Source organism: Gavia stellata, chromosome 1 (assembly GCF_030936135.1).
Source record: "Gavia stellata isolate bGavSte3 chromosome 1, bGavSte3.hap2, whole genome shotgun sequence".
NCBI lineage: Eukaryota > Metazoa > Chordata > Aves > Gaviiformes > Gaviidae > Gavia > Gavia stellata.
This window is the reverse complement of record NC_082594.1, coordinates 99,493,262-99,517,003: the sequence shown is the minus strand read 5'-3', so window position 1 is coordinate 99,517,003 and position 23,742 is coordinate 99,493,262. Positions and strand designations below refer to the sequence as shown.

General features: G+C 41.3%; 1 protein-coding gene across 1 annotated transcript in view; it reads left to right on the top strand.

Moving 5' to 3' along the window:
• Positions 1 to 23,522, top strand: part of IGSF5 (immunoglobulin superfamily member 5) — a 30,089-nt gene extending 6,567 nt beyond the window's left edge. Inside the window, exons 2-8 of the mRNA XM_059826260.1 lie at positions 1,539 to 1,859; positions 2,902 to 3,210; positions 8,254 to 8,385; positions 8,883 to 8,907; positions 12,042 to 12,154; positions 14,165 to 14,241; positions 23,454 to 23,522. Of these exons, the coding sequence (XP_059682243.1) occupies positions 1,539 to 1,859; positions 2,902 to 3,210; positions 8,254 to 8,385; positions 8,883 to 8,907; positions 12,042 to 12,154; positions 14,165 to 14,241; positions 23,454 to 23,522 (1,046 nt within the window). The remainder of the gene's footprint in view (positions 1 to 1,538; positions 1,860 to 2,901; positions 3,211 to 8,253; positions 8,386 to 8,882; positions 8,908 to 12,041; positions 12,155 to 14,164; positions 14,242 to 23,453) is intronic.
• The last annotated feature ends 220 nt before the right edge of the window (positions 23,523 to 23,742 follow it).

The following is a 23,742-nucleotide window of genomic DNA, read 5'->3' as shown; positions in this document are numbered from 1 at the left end:
AAGCGCTGACTGGATAAAGCCGTGAGCAACCAGGTCCAGCCTCAGAACTGATGCTGCTTTATCAGGGGGGCTGGATTGGAGACCTCCAGAGGTCACTTCCAACCTGAATTACTCTATGGCCATTTGGTCAGCTACTCCTTGAAAGGCATAGATAGTACCTCTGGCTTTGCTCTACTGCATGTAGACATAGCATGCTCTGGGGAACTGAGCCAAAATCCAAAGGGATTCACAAAGATCAAAGACCCAGAGAAGCAGGTTCCTAATTTCACACAACACTGCTCTCTCAAGTGCTGTTCCCTAAGACATCAACCAAATAATCTGGGTTGTTCTTACAGTTTGAAGTTTTGTCCCTCATGAAGACTAGGGTATATGATGTTCTGTCTCTGAGAAATACTTTAAGATTTGCCCACCTTCAAAATAGCACCCATTTCCCCTAGCTATTTCAGGGACTGAAGTCACAGCTGCTGCTTTGAAAAAAAGGTCTCTGCCTTCATCCTTCCTTCACTTTCTGCTTGGTAGAAGCAAGTGCTTCTGCTTTCCCACACACAGGGGTTCCACCATCTGCCTGGGCAACAGCTGCACATGCATTCCTCTGAGGGCGACGGGAGGCCCTGGGTCTATTGAGGAGGAAAGGAAAACAGAATGCCTTCGTTAGAAATGAACTTTCAGTTCTGAAAAATCGTAGCCAAAATTCATACTACCTTTTAAGGAGAAAAACTCATGAATTACAGCAGCTCTGGATAACTTAGAAAGCCTGAGAAGGTAGGGAAGGATGTATGTGATACATGCATGAGAAATAAGGGAAGAGGCAGATGTACAGGGGAAAGAGGATGGAAGGATATATGCTGGGGCTGCAAAAAATCAGTGGCAATCTGAGGTATGGAAAAGGGACCAGTTACATACTCCATTATTTATTTAAAGTCTAGAGAACTCATGTATTTTCCTATTTAAAAGTGGAACTTTTTTCTTTCAGCAAAATGGTAAGTCAGCTTTTTAGTGAATCTCTGAAAAGAGAAAGTTAGATTATTTTGGAGTGGGATGAGGAGAGACCAAAAATCAAACATGTCTTTAAAGAAAACCATTTAATCTAAGATGGACCTGAAAGACTACATTGATCTATATAAACCCGTGCTTCTTGGGTTTGTAATGATTGACTTGGGGATCCATTACAACAATGTAGCATTTCACCACTCTTTACTGCTGTGGGATTAACACTACTCAGTTGCAATTTCAATTCAGTATACGTATCTTTTAACTACTCACTGGCAGGCATTATAGAAAATGAGGCAATAATCTTTTCCTGAAAGTATCAGGTACTGATCACTGTCAGAGGTGAAGTGCCAGCTCAGCTGAATCAACAGCCTTTTGTGATAGACAACCAAGTGCTTAATACGCCAGTGCTCCTAGTGAATACTACTATTTGAACCAGGGTGCCTGGCTTTTTAGCCTTAAATTGTTGGCAGTAAAAATTAAGTCAAAGGCCTTTGGTGGTGGTGTTGTATACGTATTTACAGACTGTGTTTTTTTCTTCCTTCCAGGTCTTGGCTTTTGTTACTCTATTATAAATGGCCCTACTAATGCAACAGTCCTTGCTGGTTCAGAAGCCCGCTTTAATTGCACTGTGTCGGTAGGATGGGTAATTCTCATTTGGCTGTCCAATGGAAATCCTGTCCTCACTGTCATCAATTCTCAAGGACCTGTTGAAACATCAGACCGCTTCACCTCTCGAAATTATACCAGTAGTAATGGGTTTACCTCAGAGCTGATCATCCACAACACACAGCTGAATGACTCTGGAAAAATTGAATGCAGCACCCAGCAACCTAGTGAGAGCAGCTTTGCATTTCTTTCTGTTCAAGGTGTGTATAGCCATCAATACAAAGCTATTTTATTATACTGCACTTAAAGGAATTCTCTGATGGATTGCCCAAATCATCCCTGTGAAGGAGTACACGCTCTGATTTACCATCCTTTGCCTCCTGTCCTCCTTGTCTTAATTTTACTGTTAAAGCAGGTTTCAGAGTCACATTCAGAGTGCCATTAACAAAGGTTTGAACTGCCCTTGTTTTTCCCTGTTACATCTCTTATTCTTTATTGGATTGTATTAAAGTGCCTGAAGGCTCTATCAGGCCCACCAGCAGTCGTCAAAAATGATCTTTTGGCTAGAAACAGCATGGATTACCCCGTACACACATCTTTGCACAGGAACCCTCTGCTGTCTTTAGGGCAGATCTCCCTCCTGATTTCTGACTCAGGAATCAGTCTGTATCCAGCTTATTTGAGTTTGATTTAATGGCGTGTAGAAGTAAAGCCCCTGAGACACAAGGCAATACTCTTCATATGATTGCTGCTGCAAGCTACCATTTCCAAGGAACAAAAAGTTCCTGTGTATCAAGCCCCTGCGTACGAGTCCTCTTCATCCTCTCTGAAGCATCAGTAGTGATAGAGTGCAGCCAATAATGCAGGCTCTAACCACCAGACACTATGCATTTGTCAAAGAGATGCTTCATGCAATGAGAACATCTCATCACCCGTAAAACCTTTCCTGATAAAACCCAAGCGTACTTAAAATTTAGAGAGAAACACTGTTATTTCATTATGTTGTCCTTCAGCTGGAAATACATCAGGATGGCTAAAAAGTATAATTTCCTGCTTTTTATTGGAAAGGTACTAAAAGCCGAGACTTGTGCTTTAGACATACTAGACAATGTGTCCATGAAGTTGCAATATCTGCATGTTTATATCATGCATATGGTATACCTGTGTTAATAATGATTGGTTTTAAATTCATATCTCAAGGCACAGCTAATATTGGATAGCAAGATAAGATTTAAAACTACCAGTAGGAAAGCAATGCAGACAAATATTCTGAAGGAACAAAACATCTTTTCCCTCCTACAGTTAATGGATCTTTATTCATCAAAAATAGCACCTTAACAGTAAAAGAGAACAAAACAGTTGAAATTGTTTGTGAAGCCTTAGGATGGGCTCCAGCTCCAGACATTACCTGGATGACAAATGACACTTTCATTGATAAGTCAAGGTATGTTATCCAGCAAAGTCAAGGATCTAATGACCTCCACAATGCCCTCAGCATTCTAACTTTGACTCCGACGGACACTGAAATTTTGACTTGTTTAGCTGACATAGAAGCACTCCCTAACCCTCAGAATGCAACTTTAACTGTTATTTTTGTCAACTCTACTAAAGGTAAGTGAACATTTGTTGTACTTTGCCTATATTATTTTCTCAGAGCTGTGCTTTTTGTTTTGTTTTGCTTTGTTTTATTTTGAAAAGCCTTTTATTTGCAAATGTAATACTATGAGATGTGCAAAGGTGATAGAATTAAGACCCAATAGTCACAACCTGATACATAGGTAGGGTTAGATTCACATCTGTGAGAGGACTGGTACAAGTCTAATGAACCACAAAGTCCAGCTTAAGACTGAGCAAGACAAATGAAGCAGTACACCTGCCACTGACTTCTACTATGGATTCACTCCTAAGAAAACCGGCCTTTGCTCCTTGACCAAGTAAACATCTAATGAATTTAAATGTCAAATATCTTTGATTAGGCCATGCCTGTCATATGAACATAATTTTTTAGACCTTGTTTACTCAAAGCCAAACCCTCAGGTGAAATTGTTCTCCATAATATTCAATACCGGTTTTGCCACTGACTTGGAAAAAACCCCTGGATTTTACTCTCAGTTTCCACACACAACCCAGAACAGATTCTGTACTAGCACTTCAGATGTGAAGAGAAAGTTCTCCATATGAGCTGTGATCAGATGTGACGAAGCTGTTGTAATATGGTGGTAACATCCCCAGGGCTTCACTGAGGCTGGCACCTAATTGCAGATGGTAGCATTTATATGTAGGAACTTCTATACCATATACTTATTATCAATCCACTATAAGAATGTCTTTGTACGTGGTGTATTCACCCATTACAGAGCAAGAATCAGGTCATCAAGAGAAACTGTGTATGGTCTGGTATGGTCTGGTATGGTCTCTTTCACATCTTAGAGGAAGGTAAAATTTGTCCTGCAGCAACATATGTGGGATTCTTTGGATAGGGCATTTGGCTGCTTTTTATTGCTTTTTATTTAAGGAAATTCAAGGTCATTTTAATCCGAGCATGGATGTTGAGCAAATCTCTCAAGAAAGTCAGACCTTTGATAACCCTAAATATTTTCACTAATCTTGTCAGCATTTTTTGTAGTGCTGCTAACCTTTGGCCTCACTGACATCCCATGAAAATAAATTCCACAATTTAACGCATTCACAGTATTAGGAGGTTTATCAGGAGAAGGGTGATTTTATCTGATCTGTGCTGCCAGCGTGGAACAAAACAAGTGGGACTATCACTACAGGTCTGCCTCATAATCTAACAGAATCCTCTGAAAAATGTTTCCAAACCATAACACAGTAAGAGCAAGCAAGAGGAAGTTATCTCCCTGTGGGTTAGCAGTGTTTAATGCAGACAGGGGAGACAATACCAGACAATTTCTCTGTTGGGACTGGTCTGAACTGTAAGGTAGAGGAGTCTCAAGGCAAACTAAACTTGAAGCACTAAACGCGTGGCAGGGAGCTGAGGTTGCTGGATATAGGTACACTGCCACCTATGGTGACATAGACCACCCTACAGTGACATCCCTTTTATTAGCCTTATCCTGTGGTATGGGAAATGCATATGTTATATGGAGTTTTTTTGCAGTGGATCTATGCATCCCAAGCTGTCTTCTGTACAGAGTAGGGCCTCAAATCTACCTTTCTTTTCATGATGTGGTGAGCATTGTGAACTCCTATAATCATGCTGACAGCTTCTCTTGATGAACTGATTCTTCTTCTGTAATGGGTGAACACAGCACGTACAAAGACGTTCTTATAGTGGATTGATGAGGGGTTTGGTATAGAAGTTTTGACATATAAACAACTGAGGAGGTTGAGTAACTGTGCCTTTTATTTTAAGTATGAGTCACTACTAACAAACCTTTTTCAGAAGTACTTGCTTTGTAATGCAGTTGAAAAAGGTCATTTCACCATTCTTAATATGACTTTTTTGTAGTCAGATTGCTCCTAATTACTGACTAAGCAAAATAGAACTATCCTGAGGAAATTAATAAATTCCCCTGCCTACTCATTTGTGAAGTACTGAGGTATCGACCCTCAGTTTCCATAGCTACTCATTGTAAATCAGAAGAGGAGAAAAACAGATGTCGTGAAGCACAATTAGTGTATAATTAGTGATTGCATAGGACCGTCATTCATTTCTCTTTGGAAAAATCATTGTGCAGCAGCAGACACTAAAAATTTGTCAGGATATGAGAATAAGAAGTCTTTAAATTATTAGAATGAAATAGAGACATGGCATTTATGACAGAGGAAGAGATATAATATATATTCCACACTTGAAATCTCAGAGCTTGTCTGAATTTTCATACACAGATTCAGCCTTAGCTAGCTGTTGTCAGGAACGAATACAACTAGCTTCAAACATCTAAGGAATCCTTCCCAAAACTACTGTAATATCAATTTCAGCCTTCAGTTAAAAGCTTGAGGAATTGCATTCCTCCATGTTCCTCACAAGCAATACCTGTCCATTCACAAGAACTGCAACAAAAAACTGAGCCCTCTTCAGCGAGCCATCTCCTGGTCAACGAATGCCCTACCTTCCCGCACCTCTAGATCAGTCTTAATCTCAGACCTTTCCATACAAGGTGATGCATTTTTATGTCAGTCACACTTCCTCCAGAGGTACCTATCTCACAGTGGTGTTTGGCTGAGCCTGAGATTTGGAAACTCCTATGGAATTATCCCAGCAGATGCATTCATAGAGCTGTTATTGGGAAATGGGGTCTGTGGCAGAGTCCCTTAGCTGGGCCCAAGCTCTGTGGCTTCAGTGTTGACATCGTGTAGCCTTTGACCTGCAGAAGATGAAGATAGGGAATGTGCCATGAGCCTGATCTTCCTTTGCTTTTTAAGTTAGCCAGAAAGCTCCAAAGTGTCCAAGAAGCGATGTGCAGCTTTTTCCTGTCTCTCATTTCTCCTTGGTCACCACCATGTGCCAGGGTAAATCCCCTTTCCTGCAGATACTTTGCCCAAATCAATTTTTGGCAGCTTTGGGAGGAGCCAGAAGTCGGGATGGCAGCAAGAGGCGGGCCCTATATAATGAGGAAGTGGCTTTGTCCACACTAAGCACCTCATGTAACTTGGTGTGGATTTACTAACGGAGTTAAAAGGGGTTTAACGCCCTCATGCCTTAGTGCCCCTTTCTTGCACGTCTACTTGTGTGTTGAGCTGGCAGCTCCTGCATTCATACCTGCTGGTCCTAGCTCTGCTTTCTTTCTGGATCCTCCAAAACTGGGGAGAAACTGCAATGCTGAAGTGCCGGGAGTGTTTGTGTTGTATCCTGTCCTTCTCACTTCAGCTCCGTAGATCCTCTTTTGGCATGTAACCTGAACCTGACAGGGAGCGAAATACCTTGGTGTGGCAGCCAGCCTGGAGGTATGGGCCAGTGCAGGTGTGTTTAGCTCCTCCATTAACAGTAGGGTTAGGCTTTCCCCTATAGCTAAATAGCCATCTTTCATATTTTAGGCATCTTGAAATCCCTGTGGCAAGCTTTATGGAACAAAATATGATAAAATATAGATATTTGTTGATAAAAAATATTATGAACAAGTTTATCATCAATTGTAATCACAACTGATTACAGCCTGTGGAATTAACTACTAGTTTGCAGGTTACTGAGTGCTTGTTTTCTCTAATAGTCATAAGAAATTCAAAACACACTGATTGAGCATTAGGATTAGAGAAGACGAACAAATTGCTTAATCATAATGACCTGAGCTTTGGAGAATGCAGACTCCTAACAAAGGTTCAAGCTTTGTGGGAGGCCCTGGTCCTGTATCTTTGCAGTCTGAAACCTCCAAACCCCAAACATAAGCCCAGGCAAATTTGTAGATAGAAAGGATTTACTTCTTTATTCTCTGGCATATGTAAACCAGCAGATACTCTGGTTCACACATCAGGAGCATAGCCCTGACACTGCGCAGCTACCAGTCACCTACATTTTCCAGAGGCTGTCAGCTAAATGTGGCCATGTGGTTGTTAACTGGAACCTCTAATGAGGAAATGACAATCATAAACCCAGTGCAACAGAATGGGTTTTGTCAAGTTTGGATGTGTTTCACACCTGTAATTTGGATTGAAAGTTTGTTTCTAAACATCTGCCAAAATGATTTTGGGGCTGCTTTTCAAAGGGTAGCCAAATTAGAGATGCTTCTGAAATGTTTGGTCAAAACCAAAGAGCAGGATGATGTGACAATCAGAACTGACATCTTCCTTGTGCATCCAGCTGCATGAGAAATATAGGGTGTTCTTAAAATTCTGTGCGCATGGAAGCTCTGTAGGAAAACTGTTTGGTCATAGCAACCGATTTGCAAGATAGTGAATTATCTTGAAATCACCTCATTTAACTCTGTAGATTACAGCAAAGACAAAGGCATAAGTTAATGTGAGAATGCCAGTAGTGAAAATGGGTTAGTAGCTGCATATGCCCAAACGGTGCTACTCGTTACAGGTTTTGCTGTTTTAGTAAGGGGATAACAGATGCCCTACCAAGTATGTCCCAAAACCAAACACCTGCTGAAATCAGTGAGAGAAATCCCAAGATGAGATTCATCAGAAAATCATATTTACAGGCTAGAGATCTCCATCTGTACTAGTCACCTAATACTATCTCTGTGATCTGTGGGGGGAAATGGACACTTCTTCAGAGCTGTTCATCTTACTCAAAGGGACATATACACATTTGGCGAAATGAATTGTAACCCTAAATACGATTTTCTCTCCACTGACAAGAGCAGCTAGGCAAGACACTTAATATCTGCAGTATAGACATCTAAATTGAATCTTAACTGCTCTCCCCAATCCAAACATCTCCAAAGGTTGCTTGGGAGGCCCAGCATATCTACAAAATAAAGTTTAGGTTGGAAGATTGCAACCCTGTGTTTTTTCAGAAGAGAAGTAGCTGTGAGAAAAGTTACAATTGCAATAAAGAATTTTCATTTGGAAACATTTTAAATTCTTGGGCACCATCCATAAATACAGAGTCCATCATTTGGAAAACACAGACTCCTTGTTAAATAATCAACAAGCAGTTAATAGCTTCTCACAGAAAAGATAAATATTCTGAGAAGGATGTTCTGAGGCTCTGACAGTACAATATTTCTCCATTTAATTTAACAGAAAATGATTACAGTGGAGACAGCAGAAGCACATGGGTTATTGTACTTGCAGTCGTGCTTTCACTTGTTGGTATTATTCTTCTGATCATTATTATTGCAGTTGTCGTACGTTGCTGCTGCCTAAAGAAGAAAGGTAAGTGGACCTTCATAATTAGTCTGTAAATTAAAAAGTATCTTAAGTTGGATATAAATCTCCTTGTTATGTCAGTTCTGGTGTAGTGCAAAGACCTGAAAGCAGAAGTGTGAGCAGACAGATCCTGCTTTTAACCGTGACCTGGTTAAGATGGTCCGTTCTTTCATCTTGCTGTTTCTCCTGTAAATTGTTTCCCAAGTAATCAGTGGCCCATTAGTTTTGCCTTCACATTAACTACAAGGGAGTAGTGTTTTTCAGGAGTACATTAACTTCCAATGATGTTTAGTTCCTATGCTGAGGTTCTTTGTTGAAGCATACCTTCAGTGCTGTGTGCCTAATTTCTAGTTTCTGTGTAAGCCATTGTACAGGGACATGGCACAATTTTGTAAACAGGGAGGAGAGATGCCCCTGTGGTAGCTCTAAGAGGAGCTCTATAGTAGGCCATATTTTAGTTTCCTGTGTTTTAAACAAATTATTTCTCTTTTTTTTTTCCCCAGGATCTACATATCAAAACGAAATAAGGTAAAATGGATGAGGTGGGAGAATTTTTGTTTTAACTGAACTCTTTCAGGCTGCTGCAGGATGGTGAGAGGGACGTGCCAGTTTCCATGCTCCTGCCCCCAGCACTCCCGGGGGGTGCCGGTGCTGCCCTGCGGTGGGACCTTGCCCATTTCTGCATGCACAGCACAGGAAGGGGAGGCAGTATGCAGGGAAGGGGAGGCAGTATGCAGGGAAGGGGACTGACCTTAGGGGCGAAAAGCAAGGCCGCAGCTCGCAGCGGGTTGTGAACTCTGTTCCCACGGTAAACTGGGTGAAAAGCATCAAAATCCTGCAAACGCTGCCTCTCAGATTCAGCAGGCACAGAGACTGCAAACGGAAAATGCACTCCTACTGAAGCTGACGGGCAAAGGAAAGGCTTAAAAATTGGCTGTACCACCCGGCGCCCCGCGGAAGGCAGGGAGGAGCCCCGCCGGCACCCGGCTGGCTGCCTGCAGCGGGCCGGGCGTTTGCCCGCGCCGCCACAGGAGGTCACTGCGAGCCCAGCAGCTCTGCTGGGGCTGCCGCAGGGGGTCCCCGGACCTGCCGGAGAGAAGCCTTGCCGCCAGCTAATTGGGATAGATTGGCAGGCAAATCAGACCCGCTCCCCGGCTCTTTTAAGGTTCGTTAGCGTTCGACTGGTGGAAGTTAAATGAATAGATAAAGCTGCCCCGGTGATGAGCGTCAACGCTTCATCAGCTGAATATCGGACACACTTGAGTACAAAGCTGTTGGTACGTCATTGCACGGGGATGGAAAAACCTTAGAAATCATGAGCTGATGGTTATCAGCATTAAGATCCTATTTGTCGGCACCAGTGCGGCTGTAACAGACACGTCAGTGGGGTTATTTGGAGCTATTATTCCTAAGCTTCTAGGGAGCATTGTAAATTGATACACTGCCTATGCTTGTGGGGCTTTTAACTCCCCATCTTTTAATGAGTTTGCAAAACGTTACACCACTTTGCCTCGCACTTCAGTAATACATAACTTCATTAACGGCCTCTTGTGGGGAAATTGTGTGCAGGCCTGTTGACGGATTTCCATTTATACAGCATTTTATTGATATACAACAAATAAGGAAATTAGATAAACGCTATGTTCTCCTGAGGAAATGATGCTAATTATGCCATGCCATGCCATACCAGTAAACTTCTGCATGACTTCTTAGTTTGTGATGCTAAATTGATCATTTTATCAAGTGCAGCTATATAACTAGAGCAGAACTAAGCAGGGAATGGGAGGCCAAAAGCAGGTACCACTTGTGTATCAGTTTTGCTGTGAATAAAGTGCTACAAAGCTTTTTTGCTTGGATTCTGACTTGGTTCTGCCGAAAGTCTTCTGCAAGGCTCAACCTTGTCAAGGCAAAATCAGTTGAACATGCAGGGAACCATCTGCCCAGCAGTGGGGACTGGTACGGCCGGGTTCATGTCTTTCCCAGGACCCTGCCTCGCTAGTGTGGGTCTGCGCAGGGCTTTCTTTCAGACAAGCTGAACAGGTCCATCATAGGGCATAACATTACCTTCTCCCTATTTCTTTGAATCTGGTCGGAGCAAATACAATTATATCTTCATGACAGAATGTATGTTTTTAGATTTCAGTACAGTAAAGCTCCTATTTTCCCATTAACTGTAAACATGAGCTGTCTACAGACTTCATAAACATTGCTTACACTCTGAAAGTTAAGCAAATGCTTAAGCAAATACTTAAGCACTGGGATGAGTCCAGGCTCTGTGGCTTAGCTTGGACTTAGAAACTCAGTGCTGACAGTTCTGCAAAGTTTTAGCATGTGTAAACAATGACACTGAAATCACAGGAATAATTTACAATCACTTACAGATTTTGTAGATTCGGTATTTTTTTTCTTGGAGAGAACCTACCTGCAGTAAAAAGAATGATGATTGTCCAGATTTTGGAAGCTGCTTTGTAGTAGTAGTGAAGAAGTAGTGAGACCAAAGATATATTGTTTTACTTCCCATATTTATTTTTAACTTGGCTGGCTATCTTTCTGTGCCTCCCACACTTTTTTGTAGCTGCTATCAGTTTGGCTGCTGCACTGGCTTTGCTGAGATCTAAGAATCAGATAAAATAGACAGTAGAGTATCATGTAACATGCGGAGGTGGTATTGCTAAACAATTGCTCTTGTCTTTTAGCAACATGACAGGTTTCTTAGTGGTATCTAACACATTTCTTTTCTAAAAAAGCCAGATAGTCATAGCTGGCTTGTCAGATTTATGTGTGCATCAGTAATGCTCATCCAAAGCTCTAGGGACCTGCAAAGTAATTCCTACTAAACATAAAAAAGTAAATGCAGCAGTTCCCACAAATATTGCTAACCTAGAATATTTCCCCTTCCCCTACAAATCCCTGGGTTGTCATAGTCCTGCCATCAATTTGTTCTTGCCACACCAGAAACCTAGGTGAAGATGGATTTGGGAGTATCCCAGAGAGGAGTCCATGGTATGAACAGATGAATAGTAACATCTCTTCTAGCATAAGAGTTTTGAGTACAAAGGCAGTCTTTTCTCTCTGTGCAGCTATGCAGGTCACTGTTCTGCAAATTCAGAGATGTGTTAACTTTAACCGAGGAAGTTCTATCAATTTCACTGTGGCTACTCTCACTTGTAAAGTAAATTTCAAAGTGAAAGATTAACTTTGGAGCGTACAGATGAATCACCTGGGGACTAACTGTGGTGATGTGAGCTAACACGCTTTGGTTTTGCAATTGGGTGGGCTCAAATCACAAAAATTATGAGCTGCCGTAAGTGACCTAGCTGGTGTTCCCTTATTGGGCCACCACATATCCTGTAATTCAGAATTAGAGACCAAAATTAATTTCCTACAAAACCTATGATCTGGAACAGAGTCTTCACTCTTCGAAGACTGATCATTTTATTTTCCTGCTTTCTGATAATGTAGCTGATGGAAACTTTCTAAACAGAATTTCACAGGTAATACTTACATGAGACAAGATTTGCACTAGATAATTACTTGGAAGACCCAGATATATTTTGCACCTATTTTTTTCAGAAGTAAGACATAATTTTTCCTCTGTAGCTTGCTACCCAAGAGTTCTCATACCATAATGAAGTTCTAATGACAGGCATTTTTGTTTCTAGAAAAGTTTCAGCTGAGAAGAAAAAAGATGGCGGTTTGGAAAACAAGCAACGGCATGGTAGCGAAAACCAGGGATACATTCCAGAGGAACTGTGGAATACAGAACAAATCCCAAGTGAGTCTAATCACATATTGTCAAACTGCTTCTCAACATAGGCATTTTGGACAACATGTCAAGCAATTAAATTACAAGATTTCACAATACTTTGTGAAGGACTTGTACTTGTTCTGAACCTCTTCAGAATATTTTTGATTTTCTAGAGTATGGTCCTTCAAAGGTATTGAGAAAATGTCAAAGTTCTTTGCAGTTTAATTTAGTTTTAGTCCTGGGTTTGGTTTTTTTAAATGCCTTTTTTCTTCCAAATACCTTCTAGGGCCAGAAGTGGGAATACTGAATTGCCATACAATAGCAAATTTAGGCAATATTTTGTGGATGGTCTGTAGAAACAAAAAAAATCCACCACCACCACCAAAAAAGAACAAAAAAAAGAAAAAGGAAAGGAAAAAAAAGCAGTTCGTGAACTATGATTTTACTGTTAAATGACTAAGGCATTATAAATTCTACTCCTTAAGCATAAAGACTCTTCAAAAGCAAATGTAAATCTCCACCAAATCACTACCCACCACTTGCATTTATAACCACATTATTATCAAAACGTTTAATCAAACACTTAATGACATAAAATTATTGTGCAGAGTCTGTAATCCAGGCATACATCCTTTTCACTCTAACAAATAAATTGTGAAGAAATAAGTGCAGTGGAAAGATTTCAAGAGCATGCGGTATTTTAGAATGTAGCAGTTACAAAAAATAAAAGGAAAACTAAGTAAACCTGGACAAATTGATTCTACTGGGTCCTAGATGGGCTCCTTTCATATTTGTTCGTGTGCTGGGTTGACCTTGGCTGGCCACCAAGTGCTCACCAAGTCACTCTATCACTCTCCCTTCTTAACATGACAGGGGAAGAAAATGAGATGGAAAAGCTTGTGGGTCACAATAAGGAGGGGGAGATCACTCACTGATTACTGTCACGGGCAAAGCAGACTCCTCTTGGGGAAGATTAATTTAATTTATTGCCAATTAATAACAAAGCAGGATAAGAAGAAAGAAAAACAAAACTAAAACCACCTCCCCCACCCCTACTTCTTCCAAGGCTCAGCTTCCCTTCTAGCTCATCTGTCTCCTCCCCACAAGCAGTGGAGGGGGATGGGGAATGGGGGCTGTGGTTGGTCCATAACACATCATCTCTGCCGCTTGTTCCTCCTCACACCCTCCCCCTGCTCCAGTGTGGGTTCTTCCCACAGGATGCAGTCCTTCATGAACTTCTCCAATGTGGGTCCTTCCCATGGGCTGCAGTTCTTCAAGAACTGCTCCAGAACGGGTCATTTCCACGGTACATTCCTTCAGGAATGGAGTGCTGCAGCGCGGGTCCCCCACAGGGTCACAGGTCCTGCCAGAATACCTGTTCCTGCATGGGCTCCTTTCCATGGGGCCATAGTTCCTGCCAGGAGTCTGGTCCAGTGTGGGTTCTCCACAGGCTGTAGCTTCCCTCAGGGCATATCCACCTGCTGTGGCATGGGGTCCTCCACGGTCTGCAGGGTAGATATCTGCTCCATTGTTAACCTCCATGGGCTGCAGGGTGACAACCTGCATCACCATGGACTTCTCCACAGGCTGCAGGGGAATCTCTGCTCTGGCACCTGGAGCACGTCCTCACGTCTCTTCTCTGACCTTGGTGTCTGCAGGCTGTTTCTCTCACATTTTCTTACTCCTCTTTCCCAGCTCCTGTTGCGCAGCTTTTTTTACCCTTTCTTAAATATGTTATTACAGAGGTGCCACCAGTGTTGCTGATGGGCTCAACTTTGGCCAGCAGCAGGACCGTCTTGGAGCCAGATGGAACTGGCTCTGTCTGACATGGGGGTAGCTCCTGGTGTCTTCTCACAGAAGTCACCTCTGCAAGCTTCCCCCCCCCCACACTACAAAAACCTTGCCATGTTAGCCCAACAAGTTAGCTAGAGTTTGGCTCACAATATTAAATCATATTTAGCTGTATTCCTGAATGGCTTGTGGTTCATGCCAATGGTGGACACCAAATAACAGTAATCTTGTATATTCTTGTTACAGGAATTGCCTCTTTTCCCCCAATGTCTTCCAAGTTCACTGTCCCTGCTGCAGATTTACATACCAGTTCTGTACCAAAGGTAATTGTAATGCTGATATCTTGACCTTTTTTTCATTCAGTGTGTATTGTACTATATCCAAACATAGATTTTGGGTGGAGGTGGACATTTATAAGTCAATTGCAGCTGTAATTGGGTAAGTGGAATGTCCCTTCAGCATTCCTGAATGTTTGATTTATAAGGATAAGTGCCCTGGGTGTTAGCCTTGGATTTAGATTGATTTTGGGAGGGGATGGGAGGTGAGGGAGAAACAACCACCCACCATATTTGGAAGAAATGTCTAATAAAGCTTTTGTCACATCTGTTTCCCTCAGCACCCTGCTACATATTCCTCCCCACCTCCCAGGCTAAAATTACAAAGTCACAGACTTTCCCTCATAGAATCATAGAATATCTCAAGTTGGAAGGGACCCATAAGGATCACTGAGTCCAACTCCCTACTCCTCACAGGACTACTTAAAACTAAACCATATGACTAATAGCATCATCCAGCCGCTCCTTGAACTCTGACAGGCGTTCAGTCAGTGTCTGCTCTTTCCTTTCCATTGCTTTTCATATCTTTCCTCCTCCAAATGTCAGCTGGCCAGCATGATGAGTAGCCCTGGCTGGGATAGACTTCCCATAGGTAAAGCCAATTGTCTTTTCATCATTCCTGGGATTAAAAAGTCTCCTCCTGTCTCTCCACAAGTCCACTTACTGCCATTAATTAATTCTTTCATCCTTGCCAGCTGGAGTAATTCTGGCTTGGCTTTTGAGAATCCATTTCTGCATTTATTATACATTAAACCATTATAATGTGGAAGTTTGCTTTGCTCTGGGCATGTAATAATTCTGGACAGCTGTTATATATGTGCCTTTGCTAAAGTAGAGGTCTGCAATGTTTTTGTTGTTCTCCCCAGTTGCCAGACTGGAAGAGATGTGGATATAAGATGGAGGCACTGTCGAAGGTGAAGTTTGAGGTTCCTTTGCAAACAAATCCAGTGCAGATGCAGTAAATAAATGTGCATTTTCTCTGGATCATTTCTCGATTGTATTTTCCAATTACACTTCCACATTGCAGAAGTTGCTTCAGTCAGGAACTTTACAATGATCTTAGAGACCTTTGGTATCTCAGCAGTTGTAAATGATGGAAAGGAAAGCAGCTAACACCCAGTCCACGCTAGAGCTTTGCCCCCTTTCCACATGGCTAACACGTAAAGAAGTAGAGCTCAGTGTTTATTCTTCTGCTTGTTCTGTTCTCAGCTACCTCCGTTCTGAAGGGTGGTGTGGGGCTCTCTTAGCTTCTAGCACAACAGCAGCCTGGATCTTAATTTATGCCATATATTTGTAAAATACATTTAGCACCTCCGTGATGGTTTTTGCCAATATTCTCTTGGGAAAGTGGCAGTGATGTGGTACCGAGTTCACTCCTTAACACAGTGATAACTCATTTATTTTTGAAGAGCTGTTTCAACGCGTACAATGCAGAAATCTGTCTCGGGATGACATTGCATATAAATCATAGCAAAGTGTGTCTAGTTCTTTTGGCACACAATGAAATTTAGGAAGTACTCAGTCAATGATTAAAACGATGATCAAAATAATAACAGTAAAAATAACAGCAATGATACTGATGTATTTGTGGCTGGTAGTTATGATGTTTGACATTAATTACTTGTCAAACAAAATGCTATTAAAGCAAAGCTGAAGAGCATGTACAAAACAGCTGAGGGTTCAGTGTGGATCTATAACCCTGAGCAACAGTTTCAGACAGTGTTTGATGCACTTCTGAATGTGATTATAAGGCACTGGCTATGTTTACATGCAGAAGGCATGTGGCACATTACACTCTGCTCTGAGAAGCAAAAGAGCTTACACTGAGGACCCTGTATCTACCCTATACACATCTCGGGGTGAGGCGTTAATTTCAGTTGGCTGTAGCAGTGACTGGGTGCTCACTGATGGTTGCTGTGCACTGGTTGAGCACTGGGGGGGGACATTAAGTCATTTGGTGTCATCTGAAAGGTATCCAATCTGGGTGCTCTCAGACAGCTCCACATTGAGAATGATACTGTTGTGAGTGAGGACCATCAGGAGACTGGGTTCACAAGTGTTAGGTTCATGCTCCTGAGTCAAACTGAAACACAAATGTAGGTGCAGCCCTCCATGTTAAATGCTAGATTAGATGGCCTAGGAGGTCCCTTGCAGCCCAGTGGCTGGGGGAACATTGAAATCCATCACAGGCACACAGCATAAAGTTGAACCATTTCTGTTAAACCAGTTGTCCCTGGACAGTATTTGGTACAAGTTTGTTACGGTGGCTTCTAGCTGCATCAGTAACTGCACACATGTTTTAGAAAAATATCAAGAGCTAAACTACAGGTGAAAATTATTTATAACTGTTTTCCATATGTTGGAGGACTATATAGCAATCTAAAAACGGCTAGTGAAGACAAACTATTTCTCAGTTTGAACAGGGCTTCTCAGTACGTTGTGATGGCCCCATCTTAGAAATGCAGGAGCTGATAAAGGTTGATGAAGGTTTACCTTAAATTGAGGATTTGCAATCTGTGATTTAAATTTATGGCATTATATACAAATATAGTAAAACATTTCCCAGACAAAAAAAGTGGGTTTATTTTATATTCATAACCTTCCCTGTTAACTGCATAATAGAGGTTTTCTGACAAAAAGTGTTACTGGATGCATTCTAATAAAATTCAATCACCACTGTTGCCAATATATTGCATAATAAACATTGTGGTGCTCTTTCATTATATATAATATATTGTTTGTCAAGTAGGAGAAATCAGATGGCAAGCCATTTAACTGTTTGCTGATTAGTGCAGAATCAAACAATTTCTTCAGAAACCACCTGCCTTCCTGCCACTGCATTTTCTAAGCACAGAAAGTTGTCTTTCTCAGTTGGCTTTCCCTGCCTTGATACTGGAAACATTCCTAAAGGTTTTTAATCTTTATTTTTCTGGACTTTTTAATGAGAAACAGGGGGTAAAAAAACAAGAAGAGGAGATGATATCTTGAGAATTTTTTCCATAGTGAAGGAGGTCATAAAAGGGTGGACTCCAGCAAATCATGTCTCTCTCCCTGGATAATCAAGAAAAATGAGCAAACGTCCTTGCAGTGCTTCTATAGAGGTCAAGAAGAAGGTGTGAAATAACCCAAGTCCTCCCTCAGGAGCAGGATGGGGAAGGAGAGAAGAACATATCTACTGATGGAAAAAGTCACAGAGGCTGAAGCCCTAAAGCCTTGTCTCTCCACCTCTGCAAGGTGAAAGAAGTTAAGATTACTGTGGTTGGCTTCCTTGTCACCTTATGGGATCAGGATTAACCACAGCAACAAGGCCAGAAAATAGGTCCATATGGGCAAAGTTTGAATGGAGAGTTTTAAAATCAAAAGAAGCTCATGGATGTGGGGATGAGATGAAAGCAGGGCAATTGCAGTGAATGAAGATTTTTGAAGTTAGCATTTTTACTGGACAGAGGCAATTGTACCTTCTGCACAGCCCATTCCTCTCACTGCCAGGAGAACACTGGGTGGAAAGTTTCAGCACAGGTCAGAGGCATTAGGCAGTCTCCCTGCGTCTTCGAGGGTATCAGCTTCAAATTTGATCCCTTCTGTTCCATATGTGAAAAGTTACCATTTTAAATTATTTGAGAGATTAAGGTTTTGTTTCCTCAGAAGTCCTTGCCCATGGACCCAACCAGGTACGAAGCCTGAAATACCTGCTGGGTCGCATTGTAAAAGGTGAAAACAGAAAATCACTTAGGTCAGCTATTGGCCATTCAAACTCTTTGAATCAGAAACTAATGCAAAATGTTCATAGAAGATAAATGTTGCCCAGCAATTGCACTGATCAATTCACAACATGAACAAAAGATTTGGCAAATCATCTTTGGAAAAAGTAATACCTCAGCGAAGAAGAATGGGGAGAAAAAAGGTGTGCAAGACATTTTAAAAATGATGAATATTGCACTAAATTATTGAGCTGAGGAAAAAATTACCAGCCACTGGAAAAAGAGGCCAGGAGCATCAGTCAGGGGTGCTGGAAGGTCTTCATTCTGATTGCACTAGCCAAGAAAAGGTCAAACGGAGAGTAGAGTTACAGGCTTCTGTTTAATTGCATATTTTGTTACTGTCAGCGATGGGAGGAGAGTGATTCTTGCTCCTAGTCCCAGGGCTGAGCTGCAGGCCAAACAGGTGTTAGGGACCAAGGTCCCATCCGAGGGGCTGTTTCTCATGCCCATTGCGCATAGCTCCTTCCAAAACCCAAGTGCAGTGAGGGGGATCCCTTACCTTGGCTCTAGCAGATTTTGGGACAATCCCACAGACAGTTTAGGCTGAACAAGGGCCATAGGGCCACTTCTGCTACCTCCAAGGAACTACATTTTTTCAAGTCCCACTGGTACAAAAGGAGCTCTAAGGACTCAGCATCTTGCAGGACTGGACAGTCTTCTACACAAGCTTCATAATTAGTCCATAATATGACATAAATATCTCTATGATAAATCAGAAGACCATATCATAAGAGGGAATGAGTGCTTATTTATAGTGGGCCAGATTAATCCCTGGTGTAATTCAGCTGACTTCAGCACAGCTACAGGAGGCTTGCACTTGCAACCACAGCCACGCTCCTCCTCTCCAATCCAGAGTGAGTCATGGCTCCGTTAATGGGGAAGGATCTATTTTTCTTCTTAACTGCTCCAAATGACACTCTATATACTGGAAATACTATTTAGTTGTGGTTGTGATTTTATACTGGGAAGGAAATGAATGATGAAGTGTAGCTCCATTTATTGCACTGTGTATAACTGCTCTGACTCTGAGGATTGTTTGAAAAGAAAAATTAAGCTATCAAAATCAAATTAAAAGGTCAATAAAATAGAAATATAAACCAATGACAGCAAATAATTTTATCCCTACTGATGAAATGTACTATAGAGTATGTCGTGTTATGATATTCATTGGTCAGCATATCTTGATTAAGAGAGTAATAAATACTGATGACACAGATATAGAAAAGGCAGGTGCAGTTTTTCTAAGTGTCTGTGAAAGAAGGGGAGGAGTGAAGTTATGTGGGTGGGATTAACCCACGAAGAAATGAGAAGGAATTTCCAGGCTGTATGTCTATTGGTGGACAGGGAAATGTGCTGAGTGTATGAAAAGCTGACAGAATGGAACTGGTTTGCTATTTGAAGCAATGGTGTATCTGAATTATTTTGAGGGTATCCAGAACTTTTGGGCAGGTGTTCTCCTGTAAATGAAGTGAATTTGGAATGAGAATTAAAAACTGAAGGCAAGGGGAAAAATAACCTTCAGAAAGAGAAAGCTGTGCCTCCCTGATTTTTTGTTCTAACAGTTAGCCAAATGTGTGATGCATGCAGACACGTTTGGAAGTACTCCTACCACATTAATTTCAGCAATTTGTTCTAATGCAGTTAAGACTTGGATTTTTTTTGGCTGGCTAATAGTAGGCAAAGACTTCCGTTTATCACACATTTCCACAGCATCAGTGTCTGAGGAGCTGCCATCTGTCAAATCACAGAATCACAGAATCACAGAATCACTACGGTTGGAAAAGACCTGTAAGATCATCAAGTCCAACCTAAAAAAAAAAAACAAAAAACCCACCAAAAAACAACACACCAAAAACCAACCCACCCAACACCACACAGCACCATGCCCATCAAGCCACTTCCCACAATGCCACATCCACACGCTCCTTGAATACCTCCAGGGAGGGTGACTCTACCACCTCCCTGGGCAGCCTGTTCCAATGTTTCACTACTCTTTCAGTAAAGAACTTTTTCCTAATATCCAGCCTGAACCTCCCCTGGTGCAACTTGAGGCCATTTCCTCTAGTCCATCTAATCAATGTAAAGATCAGAGCCCTGTTTCGTAATGCCATTCATCATTCATATCACTCATGTCATATGGGTTGCAGAAATGACTACAACATGCTTGTGATAGCATAATTCCTTCTTTCATTGACTGAAGATCAGTATTTGAAACATTACTGAAGGATTCAACCCTGAAATCAGCTGATACACACCCTCCCTTTACCTTCTGATTCATCCATGTATTGCTAGCTCTCTTTCTGTCTGGCTGAAGAGCTGGAAAGATTTGGGCATCTGTTTCCCCAACCAAACCAACAAACTATGCAAAGCTTTTCCAAGCATAATCGCCCCTTTATAGTAATCCTTATAAAAAGGCATCCAGGGCAGATGATAAGTCAACAGGCAGGCTTTGAAACATGTGACTGTCAAATATCCATGGTTAACTAGATGCCAAGCTGACAGTACAAAGAGATTTAAAACTATGTAAAAGAAATGCTGGTGATATTGCATCCTTACTGATAGAGAGGACCACCTTAGAAACTCTCTCCTGTAATGTTGGGCTGTGCAGCAAACCACTAGAGTTGTCTTTTTTCCCTTCAATGTGTAGGGTGTAATGAATAATAAAACCATTTTTTTTCTCAGACTGGGACTGACAGGACTAGTAGAGCACTAAATTAGTCTGAAGAAGAAACAACTTTGAAATCAAAACCAAGCAGAGACTCTAGCAGCTGTAGCATATCAGGGCCTGAATATGAAATGGTTGTTTTGGTCCTACTCCTCTGCATTTTGCATTTGTAATATGTTGTATGAGATCTTCTATAGCATCAGAAAATGAATTTTAGGTCACTGAGCCAGCAGCCTCCATTTCAGTGAAGTTATATCCAGTGAACTGCAACCTCACTGAGGCTATACTACTTCAGAGAAAGCTCGACAGAAAATGGGCCAGTACACAGCATGAGTTGATTGAAATTCATGAAATTATTCATTAATTGATATCAGAGCATAGTAAGAATAAAATATAAGTAACCCAGGGCATTTGCTCTAAAGCAAATAACGATGAAAGATGCAGCAGGGCAGAGGGGAACCTGGTCCATCATGGGCACAGTCCCCATCCCAGGAGCAAACTTGTTGCTTGGTTCTTCCTTTGGTGGTGAGGAGAAATGGCATGATGAGACAGGGACTGGATGGCTCATTCCTGCAGATGAGATTTTTAAGGCAAAAGAGGCCTGCTTGGGTTACATTTTCCCCCGTGCCATCGGGGAAGAATAGGGCAGTCTAGATCCAGCTCGTACAAGTCCTCTGGCTACCTCCTATTCAAAACCACATGCAAATCAAAATCTTCTGTAGTATTGTACACTAATGGCCATAAACACTGCTTCTTTCAACAATATTACTTGATGAACTTTCTAATTAATGTCTTTTTTCCTTCATTAAATCTGGGTGCAATACAATATTTTTGTGCAACAAGTTCTGGGAAATATTCCCACCCCAGTATTTTGCTAAACACGGGGTTAAATAATGATGTATTTCAGGAAGTTTTCAGAGACAGTGTTCAATGAGGTGCTCTTGGACCCTCTCTGAAACTTTCTGATTACTCAGTATGCTAGTTCAGTATATTTTATACTCAAAGGACAGTCCAGAGTATCTAGGAATACTTGCTTTCCACAGACATAACGCTTGCCTGCAGTTTTTTTCAGACTTTTTTTTTCCTTTTTTTGTCTGTTATTTTTGGGGGAAGCAGTAGTAAAGGGCTTCTCAAAACCTCTGCCTTACTGAAAGCCTGCCATAACAGACCTGTAATTGAAGGATCAGGAAATGCCAAATAACTGTTCTGCCATAAATGGAGCAAATCTCATCATATGTTAATCTCCAGGGTAACACAGACCAGAGGCAGCTTCTGATGTGCTCTGGAAATGAATGAGTGATGTCTCTGTTGAGCACCAGTAAGGCTATTGCTGGACTGCAAGAACTTAAGTGCAGCAGAGAGATCTTGAAAAAGGTCTCTTGAGCGGAGACAGGCAATCCTGTTACTTCCCAGAGCACCTCTCCTCTCTGCAGAAACAAACAGTAAAGAAGGGTAAATTTAGAAAACAGCAATATGTTCTAGCAACAAAACTAAGTGGGGGAGGGAGGAGAAGAAAGAGAGCTGTGTTTAAAACAGAAGGCAGCTGTCTTATGAAATGTTTTTAGGATAGTTATATTTATCTCATGGTTTTCTTTGAGGTGCTCGGCCTCATTAAATACCGAGACATGTTGTCCACATAGTTATCTAACATTTTCCTCTATGGCTTATTCAATAATGTATATATACCAAATGCATTATTTAAGATGTTTAATACTGGAAGAATACCAAGGCAATACAGACTGTACATGATTAATGTTTCAGAAACAAACTACAAGAAGATTGGTCAATAGTTGGGATCCAGGTTGGGCTTGATAAAAAATTCCACTGCGAAGAACAGTGAAACATCCTTTAATTTCCAAGGGCTTGAGACCAGGTGGGGAATTTGCAAGGAACAGTAGCCAGCACATAAGATCTACTTGGAGGTATATAAAACTAACACTGGGGCTGGCCACAGCAAACCACTCGAATGTAGTGTTTCATTTAAGAAGCTGTGTGAAGATACGGGTTTATAACTTTGGAAGTAATTTTCATTCTTTAGAGCTACTTTGTAATTATCTATGTGAGGTCTCATGTATCCAAAGCATATACATTTGAGAATTATTTTTTCTTTGTCTTTTCCTCTGCTATGATACTTTATAAAAGCACATAAGTAATTAGGACTGGAAATCTGTTGCACTGATTTCAAATGAGGACATCCCAAATTGCCAAGCATTTGCCCTGTGCTGATCCCACATGGGGTCAGTTTGAAAACATGCTGCTGCCGGTGGAAGTGGAATCATGCCGGTCGTGGGAACTTTAGAAAAAGGCTGCCTTGAATAAACAGCGAGATGTTGAGAGCAGTCTTTCAGATACAGGAAATACTGGTGTGCTTATTGTTGCAATTTCTAATATATTAGGAAAGCAATGTCAGTTGTTAAGTTTTTATTACAGCTTAATGGGTAGTTCATTTAAGAGAACCAGAGAAGGAACGCCCAACATCATCTTTTGCTTAAAAGAATACAGACTGCAGAGTCCACAAGAAGTTCTCAGATAGCATAAGGCCAACTAATGAATTCCCAGAACTGCCATCAGTGTGTTGCATGTGAAGCTTTTGTTTTCTTCTGCTGTTCATCCTTTCCTTTGTATTTAGATTTTGAGTGGGTTGCTGATGATAGATTTCATTTTGGTATAATGCTTTTGGGGTGAGGATTTGGCAGGTAACCTCCTGAGGACCTTTGTGGGACTGCTTTTCTAGGATTTCTTTTAGTTCTGTAACTGCTTTTACTCTCCCCTAGGTGCGACCTCAAAGACATGCTGATTATCTGATCAGCCCAAAGAAAATTAGAAATGTGACACTTGTTTAGGATGTACTTCTCCAGGAAATTTCTCTATCAGTTGCATTTTACACATTTGGATGCCTTCCTGCAACACAGAAAGGTTAACACCGTTCTTTCAGTTTAAGCTATAAGTTATTTTTCTTTTTTTCCTCATGTAATGAAATAAAATTTCAACCTTTATAATGTAGCATATGATATCTTAGCAAAATAATGGACATAAATGACAGCCTTAACTTCAGAGACAATG